Source organism: Apteryx rowi, unplaced genomic scaffold, assembly GCF_003343035.1.
Source record: "Apteryx rowi isolate R43461 unplaced genomic scaffold, aptRow1 scaffold_23, whole genome shotgun sequence".
NCBI lineage: Eukaryota > Metazoa > Chordata > Aves > Apterygiformes > Apterygidae > Apteryx > Apteryx rowi.
Window position 1 is genome coordinate 3,579,500 of NW_020448641.1, and position 18,650 is coordinate 3,598,149.

Below are 18,650 nucleotides of genomic sequence, written 5' to 3' on the forward strand. Positions count from 1 at the left end.
TACTCTGCTTTTCCCGGATTGCTATTGAGGCAAGTGTATAAAATGTGCTTTTGTGTAGAGGAATGTTATTTTTTAAATACAGCAGTTGCATAGAAATATTTGAGTAGCCTGCTGCCTTCCAGCATGACCAAAAATAGGTACAGGGAAGTCATTCTGCTACTTCAGAGCAAGCATAGATGTAGCTTTGTGTATACAGGCAGATATTATTTAAGGAAGCAGTGAAATGCTGACAATCATTTAGCTCATTGTTTGTGAGTGCAGTGGTATAATCAGGTAGCCTCATCTTCCAGTTGGAAAGCTTTACAAAAGCCAGCAAAGTAACAAGAGGCTGTGAACATCATTCTAACCCACTTATTTTTCCTCTATTCAGTATAGTGTTAGTGATCCCTTGTTAAGTCAAACTGACTTAACACAACTGAAGAGCAAATTTATCTGCTGCTATTTTTGTTAGAGAACTGAGTTTCCAGTGCAGCTCATTTAACTTGCAGCTTGTGAGTAAAATCTTGGAAAATCAAATCCATTATTTTCCGAAACTTCTTACTCGCTCCTTCTACTGAGAATAAAGTTTGTGAAACCACACGTGCCACCATCTAATCCAGAAGTGTGAAATTGGGTTGTATCAGTTAGTGATAATGCAATTCATACTTTTCTCAAAGCTCTGTTATTGGAATACCCTGATAAAAGATTACAGCTTGTGGATTGTCAACTACATTGAATGGTGTCGTCATCTCTTTTTTTGCAATAGCCACCCGTCTCCATGCAATACAGAATTTTGGCAAGCAACTATCACAAAATAGAGAGTCGTAGTAGTGATGTTGAGTAACTCTGTAGCTCACGGTCTAGATCCTCAGCTGGGTTAATTCAACTGAAGATGATGGAGTTTGTCCCCTCAGTGCTTTGTGTTTTGTGTTTTGTATTTAGATTAGAATACTTTCTTGGTATTTAATCTAGAAATAAGATACTACTTAGGTTTATACTTTTTTATAATATCAAAAATTTCTTCAAAATTTACTTTACAAAATTAAAAAATCTCAGGTTTTTTATCATACAATAATTTTCTCCCTGGTTTCTGTGGGATTCTGCATACCAACTGTGGGCAGAATTTGAAGCTGATAATTTAAACCTGATTTCTAAAATTTTAATTGGTGTCATTCCATTGATTCTTGTGGAACTAGAACAGCATAATAATTTATGATAATCAGGATTGGGATCGGTCTGCTGGGACTAGATCTATAGCTTGGCATTCCTTAATGGCTTCTCTGGTTTTACTACAATTATTATAGTTGTAGATTCTAAGGACAGAGAAGACTGCTTGGATCAAGCCATAGAATTTCATGCATAATTCAATAATTCCTGCATAGCTTTTTTTGGCAGAGCTATAGCACCTCTTTGAGAAAGCTGGCCTTTCTTGATTTACAGCTCAGTGTGACTGAAAGTTGTCTGCTTTACATCTGTCCTCCATCTAGGAATGTACCAACCAGTGCTGCAACGCAACTACCTGTACTCTGAAACCAGGAGCAGTGTGTGCACATGGACTTTGCTGTGAAGATTGCCAGGTGAACCGACCGAAACGGCTCTTATTTGTGTGGGGTGGGCAGAATTCCATGATCTTCTCAACTGCAGGCTAGTAAGGATGCAGAACAAATAAACTGGTATCATTAAACATTAGGACACTTGCGTTTCATGTAAGGAATTAAAAAAATTATCAAACTGTAACAGTTATTGAAGGGCCAGATCAATAGACTTCTTTAATGGTGTCTGCACTGTTTCTAGCCACTTCGTTTGTGCATGCAAAACCTCTTCTTTTTCATGAACTTGTATACTGTGCTCTTTTTCGTGCTGATCTGGATTTTGTGCTGTGGCAAGCAGTCATTAAATACTGGGCTATCTTTTTAAGGGAAGACTCTTAAAACATTAATTCTGTCAACAGCATATATATTTTTAATGGCAGATCATCAGCTCTTGTGGACTCCTAATGTACTATAAAAAGCCACCTTGCCACAGGCATTAACCTTCTTGAATTCTCAGACCAACTTTTGCATATGGGCTGATAAAGCATTCAGTGAGTTTCCGTTGTGTCTGTGACAACCATCTGCCTAAATGCTCAACAGCAGCATGCTATGGAAACAACGGCAACCTGTTTCAGTGCTTTCCTAGCAAGTGCTTTTAAGCAGAATCAATCTTGATGTCATTTTGCTTTTTACCAAAAGCACTGTGGTGATGCAGTTAAAAAATTAGTACTGCTCCCAGAACACTAATTTTCTTCTTGTTGATAAGTAAGTGTTCAGACTCCACATTAGCTACTCGTTGCCTTCACCCCTGAAATGTGTAGCTGTCCTCATAAATCAGGCGAGGAGAGGAATAGTTGTGTGGACTAGCTGGGCTGTCGATTAAGTCGAAGAAGGTCTTGAAGCTTGTGACAGAAAGATTTTTATAAGGAAGTGATCCTTCATCTCAGGAAGCAATCCAGGGCACTGAGTCCGTATTCAGATGGGACAGTGGCTTCGTGAGTTACTGCTTCGATGAGGGATGTTAAGGCTCTGTGACCAGCTGTCTGCCTTGATCCTGCACCCTGAGAACAGAACATGCACCCAGGTTCGAGGCTGGGTGTGTGAAAATGTTTCTGAGCTGACCTTTGGTTAGTGCTGCAGTGTGTCCTGTGCTATTGAGCCCAGTATGTTTTTACATCTGTGTTTTTAGATTCCTAAGAAAAAACAGGATTGCAGGAGGCGATCTGAAAAATTGAGCCATACTTGCAAACTAACAAAAGGCTAGATTCACCTCTGACCTGAGCCACATGAGGCATGTTTGCAACTGCAAGCTCAGTTTGGCCCTCGTTCCAAAAATGTGCCAAATTCTTTGCAACATGTCTTGAATAAATGTATTTAAAGGGCTGCGTAATCTTTATACTGTTCACTGTGGTCATTTGGTGCAGAGCCATCGAAAAAAGCTGTTTGTGTGCTGCATGGATTATGCCACTGCATAACTCTTATCGAGTGGAATTACAGCAGTTCAAGGGGTTTGTTTGTTTTTCAGTTAAAACCAGCGGGGATTTCTTGCAGAGAGTCAAGTAATTCCTGTGACCTACCAGAGTTCTGCACTGGCGCCAGCCCTCACTGCCCAGCTAACGTCTATTTGCACGATGGACATGCTTGCCACAGGGTGGATGGCTACTGCTACAACGGCATATGCCAGACCCATGAACAGCAGTGTATCACGCTCTGGGGCCAAGGTGAGTTTAAGAGCCAGGAGTTCTGTTTATCGGACAGACTTGAGAAGAAAATTTGTGTGATTATAGATGGATTGGGGGGAATTTTATACGGTACCAATCTGTATCTATTCTTTTCTGAAATGGAGAACTGAATAATGAGGGAATCATTCTGTGATTCATTTTCTCCTTGATTTGCAGTCCTGTTCAGTTCTTGCAGCAGGAGGCAGAGAATTGCTAGCTTCATTCTGCAGCACTGCTGYGACTGGCTATGTGAACTTCGGCAAACCATTTGATACCAGCTTTGATATGGCCTTACGTTATCCTGTAGAGTGCTGAGTGCTGCTGAGTCAGGGTAAAATCACATTCCTTTTCAGACTGGTGTGTGAACTCCCACCCGTGCTCTAAATTGCTCATCTGCAAAACATAAAAGATGTCTGTGTACATCCCAAAATAGAGTTCAGTATTTGACATTAGCATAAGGTTCCTGTACCGGTGTGTGCATTATTAATTGGTGTTACCCTGTAAACCTACCTCCTAATAATACCCTTAGCAGAGTAAGCACCGAAGCAGAAAGAGATTTTATTCTCCCTTGGGAATTCATTTATTTTGCAAAAATTTAATAGCATGATCTCTTGGGTTATCTTAAATAAATGATATTCCAGGAAGGCAGTTCACCTTCCTGTTATGTCCTGTGGCTTTTCAACTGAAATACCAGCATTACTCAGGAAATTTGGATTCTATTGCCTGCTGAGTCACCTTGGACAAGTCACGTCTCCTTCAACATCTCAGTTCCCTCTCTCTCAAATGGGAAAAACACTTTGAATGCTGCTGAAGAAAAGCACTATATGAGAGCTAGGTTTTATTATTTCTTTCAAGTTAACTTTTTCCACTCCCTTAGCCTCTTTCAATTCAGTATCTCTCTATCTTTGACTCCATTTTAAAACGTATGTATAAATATAATGACACATATCATTCTCTTGGTCAGAGCCCTCATCAAAAGTCTGTTGAAGTATTTATCTGTTATCTTCATAGGGGATTGGACCATTTGCAAATTTTTTTTTAAAGAGCATTAAAGCAGCTCAAGAAATAATGCCACTAATGCAGATAGAAGGGTTGTGTGTAACATGTGAGAGGAGTTCCAGTTCATAATTAAACTCCCCAAGTGGCTCAAATCATGCATCTGAAATACTCTTCCGAATCCCACTCGTGTCATAGACTTAACATGAGCTCATGGAGGCATGTACAATTATAGCCTCCAGTCTTAGTCATACTGGGATTTTTCATCCCCTGGATACGGAGACATTTTCTCCTGTATAAAACAAAATCTCCTTATGAAACAGTTTCCCATGCCATGGAAAGTTACTCAGCTGGACTGTTAGTGATTTCTGTTGCTGAGAAAAATTCAGCCGAAGGTCAGAGAGCTGAACTGCTGCAGCTCCGTTGCCAGCTTCGTTTCCTCACAAAGCACTGCCTCCAAACCTCAACTGAAAGGCTTAATTCTGATCTCATTGGTGCAAGGATAAATTAGAAATAATGCTAGTAAAGTCAACGGAGCCAGACCCCACAAGGGAGATTAGAAATGTCTTTCTATTTTTAATGAGAATGGTGTGACAGCAACAGATGCTTTCTCCCAGTGGAATTACTGAGCTCTGGCAAGGTAGTGGCTGCTCCGTGGCTCCGTGTTGGTTCTAAGGCACAAGGTGGATTCCTGAATGCTATCCCACATGTAACGGCATGTAAGGGGATACTGCATCTTTGACAGTAGAAGGGTGTTGCCCGTTTGTGCCAGTGGACCAGAGTTTTTAAACTATTGTTAAATCAGAAAGCCAACAGTAATGGAAAGCAAAACAAACAAACAAACAAAAATCTTCTATTAGTATAGCAGAGAGATTTCAAGCAAAAAAAATCAAGGCCTGTAGTCTGGATTTAGAGACGAGGCATGTGGGTATCCCCTGCCAGATCACACTTCGATCTCCCTGGAGTACGAGCTGGCAGATGAGGGGTGGAATGGCAACGAGGGCCAGGTGGGCCATGCAGCTGCAGAAAGAGGACGTTTAAAATCTCACCTACTTTCATGGGACRGACAGGAAGCCTGTTTCCTCCCAGCTTGATTTGCAGAAGAAAGAGAGACTAGAACGTTCCAAGATATTTTCTCTGGGCTTTGTATCAAAAAGATATATTTGAACCTTTTACTAGATTACTGTAATTGTTTAAAAATTGTTTTTAAAAATGTGGGTGGAGGGTAATTGTGTGGGTTGTTGGCTTTTTTTATACAAACTATACCACCTAGGAAACAGGTCATAGTTCATTTACATTAATTCCTCTTTTTTCTCCCAGTAGAATAAATCCATGCAGGACAAAATATGATAACTTTTATTTAAACTATATTCAGTGTATTGAATTCCTTATCAGGGTATTCTTTTCTATATATTTCTTTATTCATAGGGTTACAGATGTCCAGTAGCCCAATGATAAATGTTGATCTTAATTTTTTTAGATCTGGTTAAAGAAAAATGATGAGCATTATCAGAGCTTGTTTATATTAGGCTGAGCAATAAGAATCTGTTTCCAGAAAGAAATACTTGCATTACATCGGGTTTCTTTGTTATGCTTAACAGATAAGTTCAGTTCAAATGGAGAAATACTTTCTGTTATTTCCTGTCTAATAAAAACAGGGATTTGGAGCTGAATAGTAATTATACCAAACTATTATTTTCCCTGTGTTTATGTGAGATCTGTCTCCCCCGAGCCCATCTCACCTCCCACATAGGCTGAACATGCCTCTATGGAGAGGACTCCCAACTTTGCTTCTACCCGGAGGATGTTGTTTGGGGCTGGTGAACGCCTGTCCCCATGCCTTCCTCCAGGTGAGCCCCTCTCTCTGCATCCCACCAGAGCAGACTTGCTGGGAGAGGGTGCCGAGGAGCAGCTGGGAAGTGATGGCGTGTTTGGCTGAGCAGTGCTTCTCACTGGTGCTCTTGGTCAAGAAACCATGCTCCCCAGTCAAGAAAGTGAAGAGTGGGAAGAGGATCACATGGCCACTCCAGGGCATCTCCCTACTGCTCACAGAACCTGCAGTATTTTAGAGTTAAAATGTTATGCCAGGGTATTAATACCAGTAGAGAGGTGACTGAAGTATGAGAGCCAAACCTTAGTGTCAGCTATGGCTTTTCCTTAATCAGAACTGTTCCAGCCAAGGACTTCAGTGACATTAGGCATGTGGAAGACAAATATAAGCAGATTTTCCTTTCCCTGCAAGCCCACTTGGGCAAAACTGCATCACACCAAGTATGTGCTTGGGTCTTCCACCAWGTCAAGGCTTCCTGCACAACATCCCTAACGTGCTCCAGCCAGCCCTCACTTGCAACAGGATGGAGAGCTCAGAGTGGAAGAAGGGAGTACCTGGGGACAGTCTCTGAAGATAGCCATAAACTCTTGTTAAAGACCCAGGTCATTCTGGTCTGCTCTCAGAACACAGAGATTTGTCTAGTCTCTCCTTAATTCATGTCATTTTTATCTTTAAAGAGCAACATGCATGAAGTACTTGAAACCTTTTTTCCTTCATATTCAAAAATGTCAAATTGCACTGATTTGACCTATTGATAGTAGTGTGACTGAAAGATGCATCAACAGTAATGCCTTGTATAATGTCTAGTACTCCACTGGCATTTTCAGAGAGCAACTAGATACACAGATAAAACAATTTAAGAGAGAGAAATTATTGATTACCTCGGAATAGAAGATTCTCAGCTTTAGGCTGCTGCCGTTTTCTACATTGACTGGAAAGTGATCTTTTAGGGACGAAAAGGAAATGTTTGTCAGTATGTTTTCCCCAAGAGGAGAAAAAGCAATGAGTTTGGGGAGCCAATGGCAGGCATTGACTTAGTAGTTAGAACGTACTTAAATTAGTTGCATAGACATGGTTATTTGTTTACACAGGAACAATTATAATTTTAATGTCAATATTTGTTAGAGGGGCCTGTCACTGATGTAAGAACTTTGGATTTTTTTCCTAGTATGGCCCTAAAGGCAAAATAAAGACGAAGTAACACAGGGCTTCCCCATCTAAATCAACTGATCAAACTATTTCTAACTACTTTGGGGAGAATACTAATTTATTTGAGCACTGTAAAGATTTAAAATATCATTTAGCACAACCAGAAAACTCAAACTACTTTGACCATTACAAATTTATGGCCAGGCCATTTTGGGTTGGGAATGTGAAGGGCATTAAGCTATATTCTGAGCGCTAGTAAGAATGAGCATACTCCTTAAATACAGAAGGAACAGCTCAGACTCGTCCTACTCTTTCCCAGACTTAACAGCAGGGATCACCAAGATGAAGAGAGGGAGGCCAAGGGAAGATCATGGAAGTTTGCTTTGCATCATCAGTGCAGTTAGACAGACCTAATGAGATCGAAAATCCAGGTGCAAATCACGTGACACTTAGCGCTGTATTTTTATGCTTATGTTTATTTATACAGTCTTTTATGGTGCTTGTTAGTGCACTCTGAGTACCAGCTTGTGCCTTTTTTTCCTTCCCACACCTATGCATAGATACTGTATACACTTTTTAAAGTAAGTCTGAGATAATGTTGGGAACTGAAACTAAATATCCTCATTTCCACCTTCAGTCTGCTAACTGGTGTTTCGCTCTGCTTGGAATCAGCACCATGGTCAGAAATTTCTCTCTTTCTGACTACTGTGAAGGTATTTGCCCGTTGAAGCAGATCTGGGGTGATCTGGAAAGACGCAGCATTTCTGTATGGCTTCTAAAACCATAGGACTTCTCTGTGTTGTGACCTTATAGCTAAAGAAGTGAGTTCATCAATATACGCTTTTGGGGGGGATGGGGGAAGTGTCCCCAGGCTGACAACTGCAGTGGTGAGCTTTGACCTGCTGCAATTTTAAATGGCTGATTTAATCCCTTGAATAAGGTTTGGCATGGAAAGGCTGACAGGACCTTAATTACAGGGTCGCGATACTATAATTATCAATAGCAAAGTGAAATAAACTCTGTTCATCCAGTTCAAAGCACTTAATAACCACTGGATATCTTTCACAAATCATTTTGTCTTTGCCTGTTGAGGTAGCAAAATGGAGAAAGACAGCACTTTCTGCTTCAGTTTATGTGCTGCAATCATGATAAATGGGTTTCCTCCAGAAACACAACATTACGATTCTCTTCCTTTAGCATCCTCTGAAATCTTCCTTTTAACTTGGTAGCTCCATCTGTTCAGTTTCGTATAGTCTTACATGTTTTCAGCTATAATAAAGTCCAAATCTTGTGAGAAGCTAGTCAGGAGAAGGAACAGCCATCTGAATCCCAAGCCACAATGTGTTATACTTTCATTTAGAAAACAGAAATTGGAGCTAGATTTTGGTCTCCAAGCCCCAAATGATCGTTGGGTAGCAGGTGTTTTTATACGCAGAGTGCTCAAAGCCTGGCGGGGGAGCATTTTGTTGTCCTCCATGAGATCTGTTCTCTTGTCGAGTACTTTGCAATGTGCCCTTGGGGCCAAGAAGGCCAATGGTATCCTGGGGTGCATCAGGAGGAGTGTTGCCAGCAGGTCGAGGGAGGTGATTCTCCCCCTCTGCTCAGCCCTGGTGAGGCCCCATCTGGAGTACTGCGTCCAGTTCTGGGCTCCCCAGTACAAGAGGGATGTGGCACTACTGGAGCAAGTCCAGCGAAGGGCCACAAAGATGATTAGGGGGCTGGAGCATCTCTCTTATGAGGAAAGACTGAGAGAGCTGGGCCTGTTTAGCTTGGAGAAGAGAAGGCTGAGAGGAGATCTTATCAACGTGTACAAGTATCTGAAGGGAGGGTGTCGAGAGGATGGGGCCAGACTCTTTTCAGTGGTGCCGAGCGACAGGACGTGAGGCAACGGGCACAAACTGAAACACAGACAGTTCCATCTGAACATGAGGAAAAAGCTTCTCCACTGTGAGGGTGACAGAGCCCTGGAACAGGTTGCCCAGAGAGGTGGTGGAGTCTCCTTCTCTGGAGCTATTCAAAACCCGCCTGGACGCAATCCTGTGCAATGTGCTCTAGGTGACCCTGCTTGAGCAGGGCGGTTGGACTAGATGACCTCCAGAGGTCCCTTCCAACCTCCACCATTCTGTGATTCTGTGAATATTGGTTGGAGTTAAAATTCACTGTCTGAGCCCTGAAAGGATGCTACAGATTTATTGCTCTTCCCAAATGCTGTTTCCATCATGTGTAGCATGCTTGACTTCTACATTAAAAAAAAAAAAAAAGACAAAGTTCCAGCAGATGAAAGGGGGTGATATATACCTTAAACTCTTTTAGTTTTTCAGGAATCCCTTATTCCTTCAACACCTGTTTTTAATGAGTCTTTGTTAGGTCACCTACAGTCAACACACAGGACTGTGAGCAGTTGTTTAGCTTTTGGCAGTCCTTGGAGCCACGTGCCATGCTGGGGAAAGCGTGTCTGTGCTCCGGGCTGCTGCAGGCACGTCCTCCAAGGTTGTTGCAGTGGTACTCCGTTGGTTGAACAAGTCTTGGCACAGGATTCCCAGCTGAGAAGAAAGGAGGCCGATAGCAATTGCAAAGGGTTATGGTTGATAGGAGTCCTTATTGCTTTGGTGAAGTAGGTCTGAGCAAGTCATTCTTTGCAGATGTTGGGGAAAAAGCAGTTAGTTTTACTTGGCCTTTTACTTGCACCACCTTTTTTCCTTCCCTCCCTCTCTGTTCTAAAGCTGGCATAGTATATGCACATTTTAACGTTTGTATCATGCTGAATAGTTAATGTCGCTGCCCTGGAAAGATGAGGAGGAAACGACATGCTGAAAATGGAATTCATATTTTTGCTTTTTGCACAGTGCCTTGTCTAGATGCTTTTGTTGATTTATGATTATTGCTTGTGGTTTAATGAAAAGAAGTGAAAGGATCCTGTGTGAGTCCCTTTTAATAGTTCCAGATTTGAGAAATATTCTGAACTCAGCAAGCTTGATAGTAATCTTCCAAAAAATTTCAAGCTCTTGTCCTTCTCTCCAGGGAAGCAGCAGCTCATATTCTGCTCCTTCTGTGCCCTGCTTTCAGAGTTTTCCAGTTTGCATGTAAAAATGTTAGGAAGAAGAGAGGGTGCCATCCTAAGCCTCTCCAGGTTTTAACATTTTGTCCTTAATAGCATTAGGTTGCTGTTCAGCAGTATATACTATTAGTCAAGCTTCTGACTGTGAAATGCGGATAATTAACTGAGGCTTTAACCTCTGAGTCATTAGTGAAAGGAGCCACACTAACTGTAAGTTTTACAATTGTATTTGTATTTTGTTCTCTAGGAATTGGAGCCCTTCTTTAAACCTTCTTCCTCCTTGAAGACTTTTAGATGAAATCTTCGGGATGGTTTAAATAAATGATACATGTTTTGCTCACAGCTATATGCTTACACACTTGGAAGTGCCTCAAAACATTTGAAAACTGTAATGTTAACTCAGATATTCTGGCTCTGTTAAAAATCAGGGGACACTGAAAAATGGTATATTCTCAGCCTCTAGGCTATCACATCATTTATTGTCAAATCTTTTTGTTTGAGTTTAGCTGATCTATCAAAAGTACAACACTTCTTGTTTGTGTTCTGTGTGAGAGATTTTATTCTGAAAAATGTCTTCTCAGCACAGGTTTATCAGTGGTACCAGCACTAATGCAGACAGTTCTCTAGGTATCTGTTAAGAGTTGTAGCCAGTGTGTCTCCATACCATCCTGCCTCCTCAGAGCAAGTCTGTCTGTTGGAATGCTTGAAATGTTGGCAGTGATTTGTCTGTGCTGTTAAATATCTTCATGGGAAGAAAATATGGGGGACTAAAGAGCCTGGGCAAAGGACCCTTTAAAATTCATATTTTTGCAACAATTATTGGCTGGAAATAAAAGCCAGTACTTCAAATTAGAAAGAAGGGATGAAATTCTAATGGGGGATTAGTTAGTTATTGCAACAGTCAAATCAGTGAAGTAGCTCCTCCACCTCTTAGATATTTCACATCTACACTTGGGTGCTTCTCTGGAAGATATTTTGTAGTTGGTCATAATCTGGAAAAGAGTGGACAAGAGATTTTTCTGTATTAGAGATTAGACTAGATGGTACCTTCTAACATATAAAATGTAGAAGTAGGGATGAGTAATCTGACTGCACAGACATTTCCAGGATTGTTCCCATCACGGAAGTTACTTTGGTATTAGAGTATGTCTGCATTGTAAAAGGCAATGTCAGGTACGAACCAGATGCTGCCTGTCTTCCCAGATTCCTAGTTCTACCACCATGGTAGAAATAATCCCTCTTTCAAGCTAGTCCTTCCTCTCAGGCATGGATTTACTGCGGACTAAGGTGGGGATAGTTTGCTCTCCTCTCCTCAGCACATTAGCTTGAGCAAACTGCAGCATATTCTCTTTGTCTTGTCATGTGGTCCTGTTTTTATGGCCATATAGCGCTCCCATTTGCAACTGGATTTGTTCTGGTTTCTCATTGTACTGGATTGTACTTTAAAAGTCCTTTCTTTAAAAATGTTTTCTTTAGCTTCAGCTCTTGGGCTTTCACTAGGATCATGAGAGCTCCTGTAAAAAAGGGAGTTAACTTACCAGCTGGCCTGCATCTTTCTTGCTAGATTTGGCATTTGCTAGTTTTTGTTTCCTAGGAGGATTCTCAAGAGGGACATCATCTAGAAATTCCCCAAAAGAATGAGTTGTGTGGTGTTTATTGCTTAGCATTGCCAAGAAAAACAAATAACTGTGGAAAACCCATACGTTCAGGCTCTTCAATTAGCATGCTGATCAAGCACATCTGTTTTGTTGCGTTTCATCAATATGCAGATCACATCTTACCTTCCCCTAAAACATCAGTGGAGCTAAAAGAAGATTATTAAAAACACCTTGTAGCAGATGAAAGTTCTGATGTGATTTTGTTTCAGGTGCGAAACCTGCTCCTGGGATTTGTTTTGAGAGAGTCAATTCTGCAGGTGATCCTTACGGCAACTGTGGCAAAGACTCCAAGAGCTCCTTTGCTAAATGTGAACCCAGGTAGGGTCTTTCTTTACAAACACGGGAACTGTGCTGCAAGGGTGAGGGCCGGGGGCTTATAACGTTTAAAATTATTTAACTAATTTGGGGGTTTTGTTTATTTCCTTCAGAGATGCTAAATGTGGAAAAATTCAGTGTCAAGGAGGAGCAAATCGACCTGTAATCGGTACCAATGCTGTTTCCATAGAAACTAATATCCCACTTCAGGAAGGTGGAAAGATTCTGTGCCGTGGTACCCATGTGTACTTGGGGGATGATATGCCGGATCCTGGTCTTGTGCTGTCAGGAACCAAGTGCGCAGATGGAAAAGTAAGGCTCTGAAACGCTCCCAGCCAAGGCRAACATCCCTGCCCTGCTCTCACAGAGTACTTTGTACTAAACTGAACGTTGTTTTGCTTTGGGATTTCTTTCCGTAAAGAATTAGGGGGTTGTCACTGTTTCTGGTGCTCACACCGCGTCAGATTTTTACTCCCTTCTTTTGGCCACTGTTTTGAATTAGTCTTGCAGATGCAATGCAAGTTGCTTGAGTTCGTACACGATTTGTTAGAACAGCCCCAAGTATCTGTTCGTGTAGGATAGATACTTCCTGCCAAATAAGCATAGCAAAATACATTACAGGGTAGTTAATGAAATTCTGATGAGTTCGGTGTATTCATTGGTGGAAGTGAGACCTAGGGATTAGCATTATAGTTAAATTGGTTTGTATGTTGCCTAAATTCAGAGTTCGATGTTTCAGGGTTCAGCATTTAAATTTACCAATATAATTTTCCCTGAACCCTCTAAATGCCCTTTGCAGCACTTCAGAGTGCTTGGCTTGTAATGAGCCCTGGTCTAGGTATTTCAGCTCGGCGAAGAGATCTTGCAGTTTTAACAGATTATACAATTACATAAAATCTGGAGTAGCACGGAGATGAGAGCAGGAGATGGTGATGCCTAGCATGAAACACCTGAAATCAGGTGAGTTTAGAGCAAACGAAAGGGGAAATACTTTTGCACAGAGCATGCTGTGAAAACCGTACAACTTATCTCCACAAAATGTTGCTGATGTCAAAAGTATGAATGTGTTCAAAAAGGGAGTGGATAGCTTCACTGGGGGAAAACTCATCAAGGGCTGCTCGCAAAGGCTCAGCAGGCCCTTAAGCTGCAGGTTGTGCAGTGCACTGGGGCAGCGTCCTGCTGGGCTGTCGTGTTTTTATAGTTTCTTCTGCCTCCACGACTGGCTGCTTTTGGAGAATGTTGACCTAGTCTCAACTGGCTGCTCTTATGCTTATAATAGGAAATGCAAAATTTGAGATTTTTGTGCATTTTCATACCAGTGCCCCAAACTTTGCCAGAGTTTATGGCGTTTCTTGGTAGTTTTGCAAAATTCTCACTAGCTTCGCTTCAGGTTTTGGAAYGTACTCGTGGGATCTGCTGATTATGACCCCCCTTTTTACTGGCAGGAAGAGCTGTCTTGGTAAGAACTATTAGCAAAATATAATGTTCAGCTGATTGATGTTCAGCCATCAAAACTGATTTTAGTGCAGTCATATTTTGCAAGCATTGTAAATTGTCTGGCATGAGTATAGTCCAAATTTCTTATGGGTGTCCTGGGATTTTTATTTGGAGAGAAGAGGAGCAGAGAGCAGTGGGAGACAGTCACGGGTTTACAGGAATGAGAAACGGAAAGGAGGCCACAAGCTACTGCGTGAAGAAGGTTTCCATACCCTCAGTGGATTACTGGCAAAGAGAGGAAAAAAAGTGCTTTGATAATTTGTGGTAAATTCAAGTAAGCCTCTGAATTCCTGAATGCTTTTGAATTACGTTGGATTAGCACACTGCATTGAGAACAGGTTTAAAACGTGCCCCTAATGCAACTACAATCCTGTTACAAGAAAACAACCCTTCTAACATTTCTAAGTCAATCTGTTATAAAAGAGTCTATAAAATGTCTTTTCAAAGAAAATTCAACACTGGAGAAGAACCCCATTATGTTTGACTAATGAGTATTTAATCTTTCTAATCTATCTAATCATATACATACACACTATAGAATACACAGGCTAATACTTATGAAATTGTATGTTTTACTTTGAGGACATTAGTGCGTTTGTATTATGGATTAAGAATATGAATTTAAATATTCTTGAGTTTTCTAAGCTGAAGATACACAATTTGAAATGCAGCCATTTTAACGTGATCAGAATTCTGCATGCTGCTGCACTATGAATATCTGAATTGTGAAAGCTGCTGTAATCAGCCCGTATTCTCTACATGCGTGCGTGTTGATGCCAATTCACTCTAATTTCCTTCCATTTTTCCTTCTCCCCAGGGGATAAGTGCCCTTATTAAGCATCCCTGTTGTCTCCTTCAACACTTTTCCCAGCTTAATGCTAATTATTGTGACTGACTTGTAGTATTGCTGAACTGAACTGCAGTTAAACGGGAGCAAAATTGTGCACTGTTTTATTTATTTATTTATTTATTTATGGTCAATATAGCCTAGTAACAGTCATCTTAGTCCTAATTTCTTCTTCTTTTTTTTTTCTTCCAAATTTTAGTAGGATAACTTCTCATTACTGATAGCTTCATCAGTCATTTGACTGATAGCTTTATTAGATGGTACTTATCTTGCCTTATCCCAAATTTCAGTTATATTGACAGGGTAAAGTTTGCCGGTAATGACTGGAAAACAAAAAATTTTGCATTTGATTACTTTGCACATAATGTTTGCTTACTTTTATTTCCTGTAAGATTATTATTGTACGTTCTGTATGGCTGGTTTATATTTGATATCAAAAGATAATTTAGCCCGGGAAAGCTGACTGTTAGAATGGTCTCAGTTTTCCTGGAGGACAGAAATGAGCCCATATATATCAATGACCCCTCGGAAATACTCAGGTTGTCCTGGGTCCAAATCCTGTACTAGCGTAAATCAGTATTGTGCTATTGCTGTAACTAGAACTGTGCTGATTTACAGCAGTAGAGGATCTGAACCGGTCATTCAGGAACCGTCTGCTGTTTGTGGAGACCTGAGTGCAGCCAGGTCCCGTGCGTGAAAGAGCCCTGCTTCGTGCATTGCTACTCCTGGAAAAAATGTCACTGACTGGGTTTTTTTAATTGCCTTAAAAAAAACAAACCCCAAGTGGATTCCACCAGTTCCACTTCAGTGAAACCGCGTGTGTTTACACACGGTCAGCATCACACCCAAATAAGAACGATTTCTGAAATTCAGTATTGCCCGTGATGCCAATCGAGCAATGTTCGGTCCCACAGATTTGGACCCAAAAGATTTATAGAGGCATGAATCTGAGGTCCTTATCTTTCTGTCAGTGCATTCTGTTCTATCGGTGYGTCGTGTAGAGGCGAATCTTGGTAACTGCTGGAGGAACAAGCGGCAGCTGAAAAATGTGCAGGACTGGAGAGCGATGTGACACGTTGTGAGCAGCAGCCGTTGCAGCGCTGTTCAAACGCTTCTTCACTTCCTATTTTGCAGATTTGTCTTAATCGCCGATGTCAGAATACGAGTGTTTTTGGTGTGCATAAATGTGTAACAAAGTGCCATGGACGTGGAGTAAGTATTATAGGAACGCTTTTTCTTGCGATCGGTCAATAGCCATTGGACAAGAAATCGTTTTATGTAATAGCTTTGGGATCTATGATTCTTTGTAATATATCAGTGAAAGTCAGTGCAATACTTTTTTCTCACATATTTCAGTTTTCAGTGTCCCTTATGTGAACTGCAAGAATTGAAGTTATTTTTATTTAACAAAGAAATATTTATCAGGAAGTAATTATCTTTTTTTTAATTAACAGTATGTGATAAGAAGGAATTTTGTCATCTTCAAGGCTACTTTAAGTCTAACCTTCCTTCATGAAGAATTCCCATTAACATTTCAAACAAGACCATTTCTGTGTGGGCCCAGCAGAGTTAAAATATGCATTTGAACTGAGATATTTCAAAAAAGCATTTCCAGAAGTATTAAAGTAAAAGCATATTCATTAGTTTCATGGTATGAAAGTGACATGGTATGAAAAATATGATGATATCTGTTAATAATACCTAAATGTTCTGAAACCTAGTTTATATTATGGAAGTGTTCATTATTTCAAACTATGCCTTATTAACCTTGATTTTTCTAATGACCTGTTTGTTTTGGTGAAAGGCTGTGCCATCCACATTGGGAGATTCATATGAAACTCTCTGTCCTCTCCTGTGAAGGGATTTTAACTTATTTTAACTTATTTTATCATCCAGTATTTGAAAAGCTGCATAGCGTTGATGGTGCTGCATTTCATCACTGTGCTGCAATGAGCATCAGCCTACACCAGCATCTTTATGCCTGTATGATGGAGCACATGTGGTGACTCCTGAGCAGCCAAAAAGGACCTCGCATAGCTGGAGATGGGAATCCCTGTGGCGCTTTAATTTAAAAATTAGTGCTTAATGAATGATATTTTTAACTCTGTTCCTGTCCATGAAAAATGAATCTTTTTTTTTTTGCATCTTACATGACCAGAGCAAGCCTAAGCTAAACAAATGTTTTAATTAATACGGTGCAGACATCTCCAGTACAGTCGTACGGAAAGCCTGCCACCTGACGCCGCCAGGAAACGCATATTTGAGAACGCATGTGAACTAACCAATGTCTTGCTCAGAAATCCATTCATCAGTAGATCTACTGCGCAGTTTTTCCACGGCCGTGGAGCAGCGATGGTCAGTGTTAGCACAGATTAAAGGACCACATTGACCGCATTGGGGCCATAAGCCCCAAAACCTTCCTTTAAAAAAAAAAAAAAAAAAAAAAAAAGGTGATGAAGAGCATCTACATGCAACTGTGCCATCTTTGTCCTGTGCAACAAAGCATTTGGCTCATTCTGTTGATTTTTTTCTGTTGATAAAGCCTGGCTCTTCAGCGCCTGTGTTAACATCGTTGGCACCCCCTACGTGGGTGGTAGCAACAGGGAATAAAGACCAGCCCAGCCTTTGTTAGCTGTTTGGGACTGTGTGGCCTCTCCCAAGGAAAAAGCCAGGAGTCTACTAGCGCCTTCTCCTTCGTGCAGTAAGAACAGGCTGATGGTGACTATTGGGTCTGGTCCTTTGGAGGTCTCTCACTCTGCAGGGAGCATTTGGTACATCAGCTTTTGCTAGTTTTTCCTTAACTCAGAGAAAACCCACCAGAATACTGAGCAAAATATCTTTATAGACAGTGCAGATGTGATGTCAAAGGGAGGGTTTCCTCTGGCCTGCTTCCAGTTTCGCATCCTCTCCCTGCAACTTGTCCATCTTTGAGCTGGGGGAGCTGAGCAGTGGAAAAATCAGTATGCAGCCTAGCACAAGCCTTTCGTGGCTGGAGTGTTCAAGCAGGCTGACGAAGCTTTACAGCGTTAACAATGTAAAGAGACGCTTGTTCCTGTAAAGGGAGACGGAACAAAAGTTAGAGGGCAGATACTGCTGCTGGAGGGAGAGGTGTGATTATCCTTAGTACGTTAACTCCAGTGAATACAAGCCTACCTCTCCACGAACGCTCTTCTTCCATTGATCCTACACAGTTTATGCAGTTATTGAAGGTGTCAGCTGGTGCAAGCCAAATTATTACCTGCCAAGCAAATAATCCTTTTTTAGGCTCCCTATTACTACGCAGCCTCTTGCGTTCAGAGTTGTGGTATGTCCTCTGAGCTGCCCCAACAAGCAGATTCCAGCACAGCGCTTCAGTTACATGAGCTTCAGTTCTTTCAGATGCGCCACTATCTGCTTAGGAGACCGTTTTGGCCAGTGTCGTTCTCGTGTATCTAGGGTAAGACTTTTCATGTCTTTGCTTTCAAGGTCTGCAACAATAAAAAAAACTGTCACTGTGAAGCTGACTGGGCCCCCCCATACTGTGACAAGCCTGGGTTTGGTGGCAGCATGGACAGTGGACCGATCAGGCAAGCAGGTTAGTAGTAACCCATGCCTTACCTGTTATTTCCATGATAAAAAGTGAAAATACAAAGGCTCTTATTTAAAGTAATGAGCTTGCAAGTTTGGAAAGTAAGCCAGATGATAGCTTACTTTCTACAGATGGCATTGGCACCAGCTTGAAAATGTTTGGTTTGTAGATATATAGTTGAGTTTAGTAGGTCTGAAATATGTAGGAAAGAGTCTTGATCTAAATAGAGGGTGAGGAGCTAACACCAATATTTGCTATATCTTGTTGCCATGGTAGAGAGATGTTGCAATGCTCTAGATTTACCTAAAGATACGCCAGGTTCCAAAGTATTCTACACTGAGTGCATCTTAATAGAATTATTTTATTGTACGCACAACCTGCTTTCTGCAGTTGTGTGCCTAATGAAAATCAGAAAAGGCAATGACTACAAATGCCAAATCTTGGCATATGCATGGCCTATTCTTACTTTCGAAAATCAGGAATGTATTTGATCCTGTGC

The 18,650-nt window shown here is 41.1% G+C and overlaps 1 protein-coding gene across 2 annotated transcripts in view; it reads left to right on the forward strand.

The window, feature by feature from the left end:
• Positions 1–18,650, forward strand: part of ADAM12 (ADAM metallopeptidase domain 12) — a 180,807-nt gene that overhangs the window by 145,827 nt on the left and 16,330 nt on the right. For both annotated transcript variants that reach the window (XM_026065683.1, XM_026065684.1), the window contains exons 12-17: positions 1,467–1,556; positions 3,037–3,232; positions 12,134–12,242; positions 12,353–12,551; positions 15,718–15,795; positions 18,049–18,157. In XM_026065683.1, the coding sequence (XP_025921468.1) occupies positions 1,467–1,556; positions 3,037–3,232; positions 12,134–12,242; positions 12,353–12,551; positions 15,718–15,795; positions 18,049–18,157 (781 nt within the window). The remainder of the gene's footprint in view (positions 1–1,466; positions 1,557–3,036; positions 3,233–12,133; positions 12,243–12,352; positions 12,552–15,717; positions 15,796–18,048; positions 18,158–18,650) is intronic.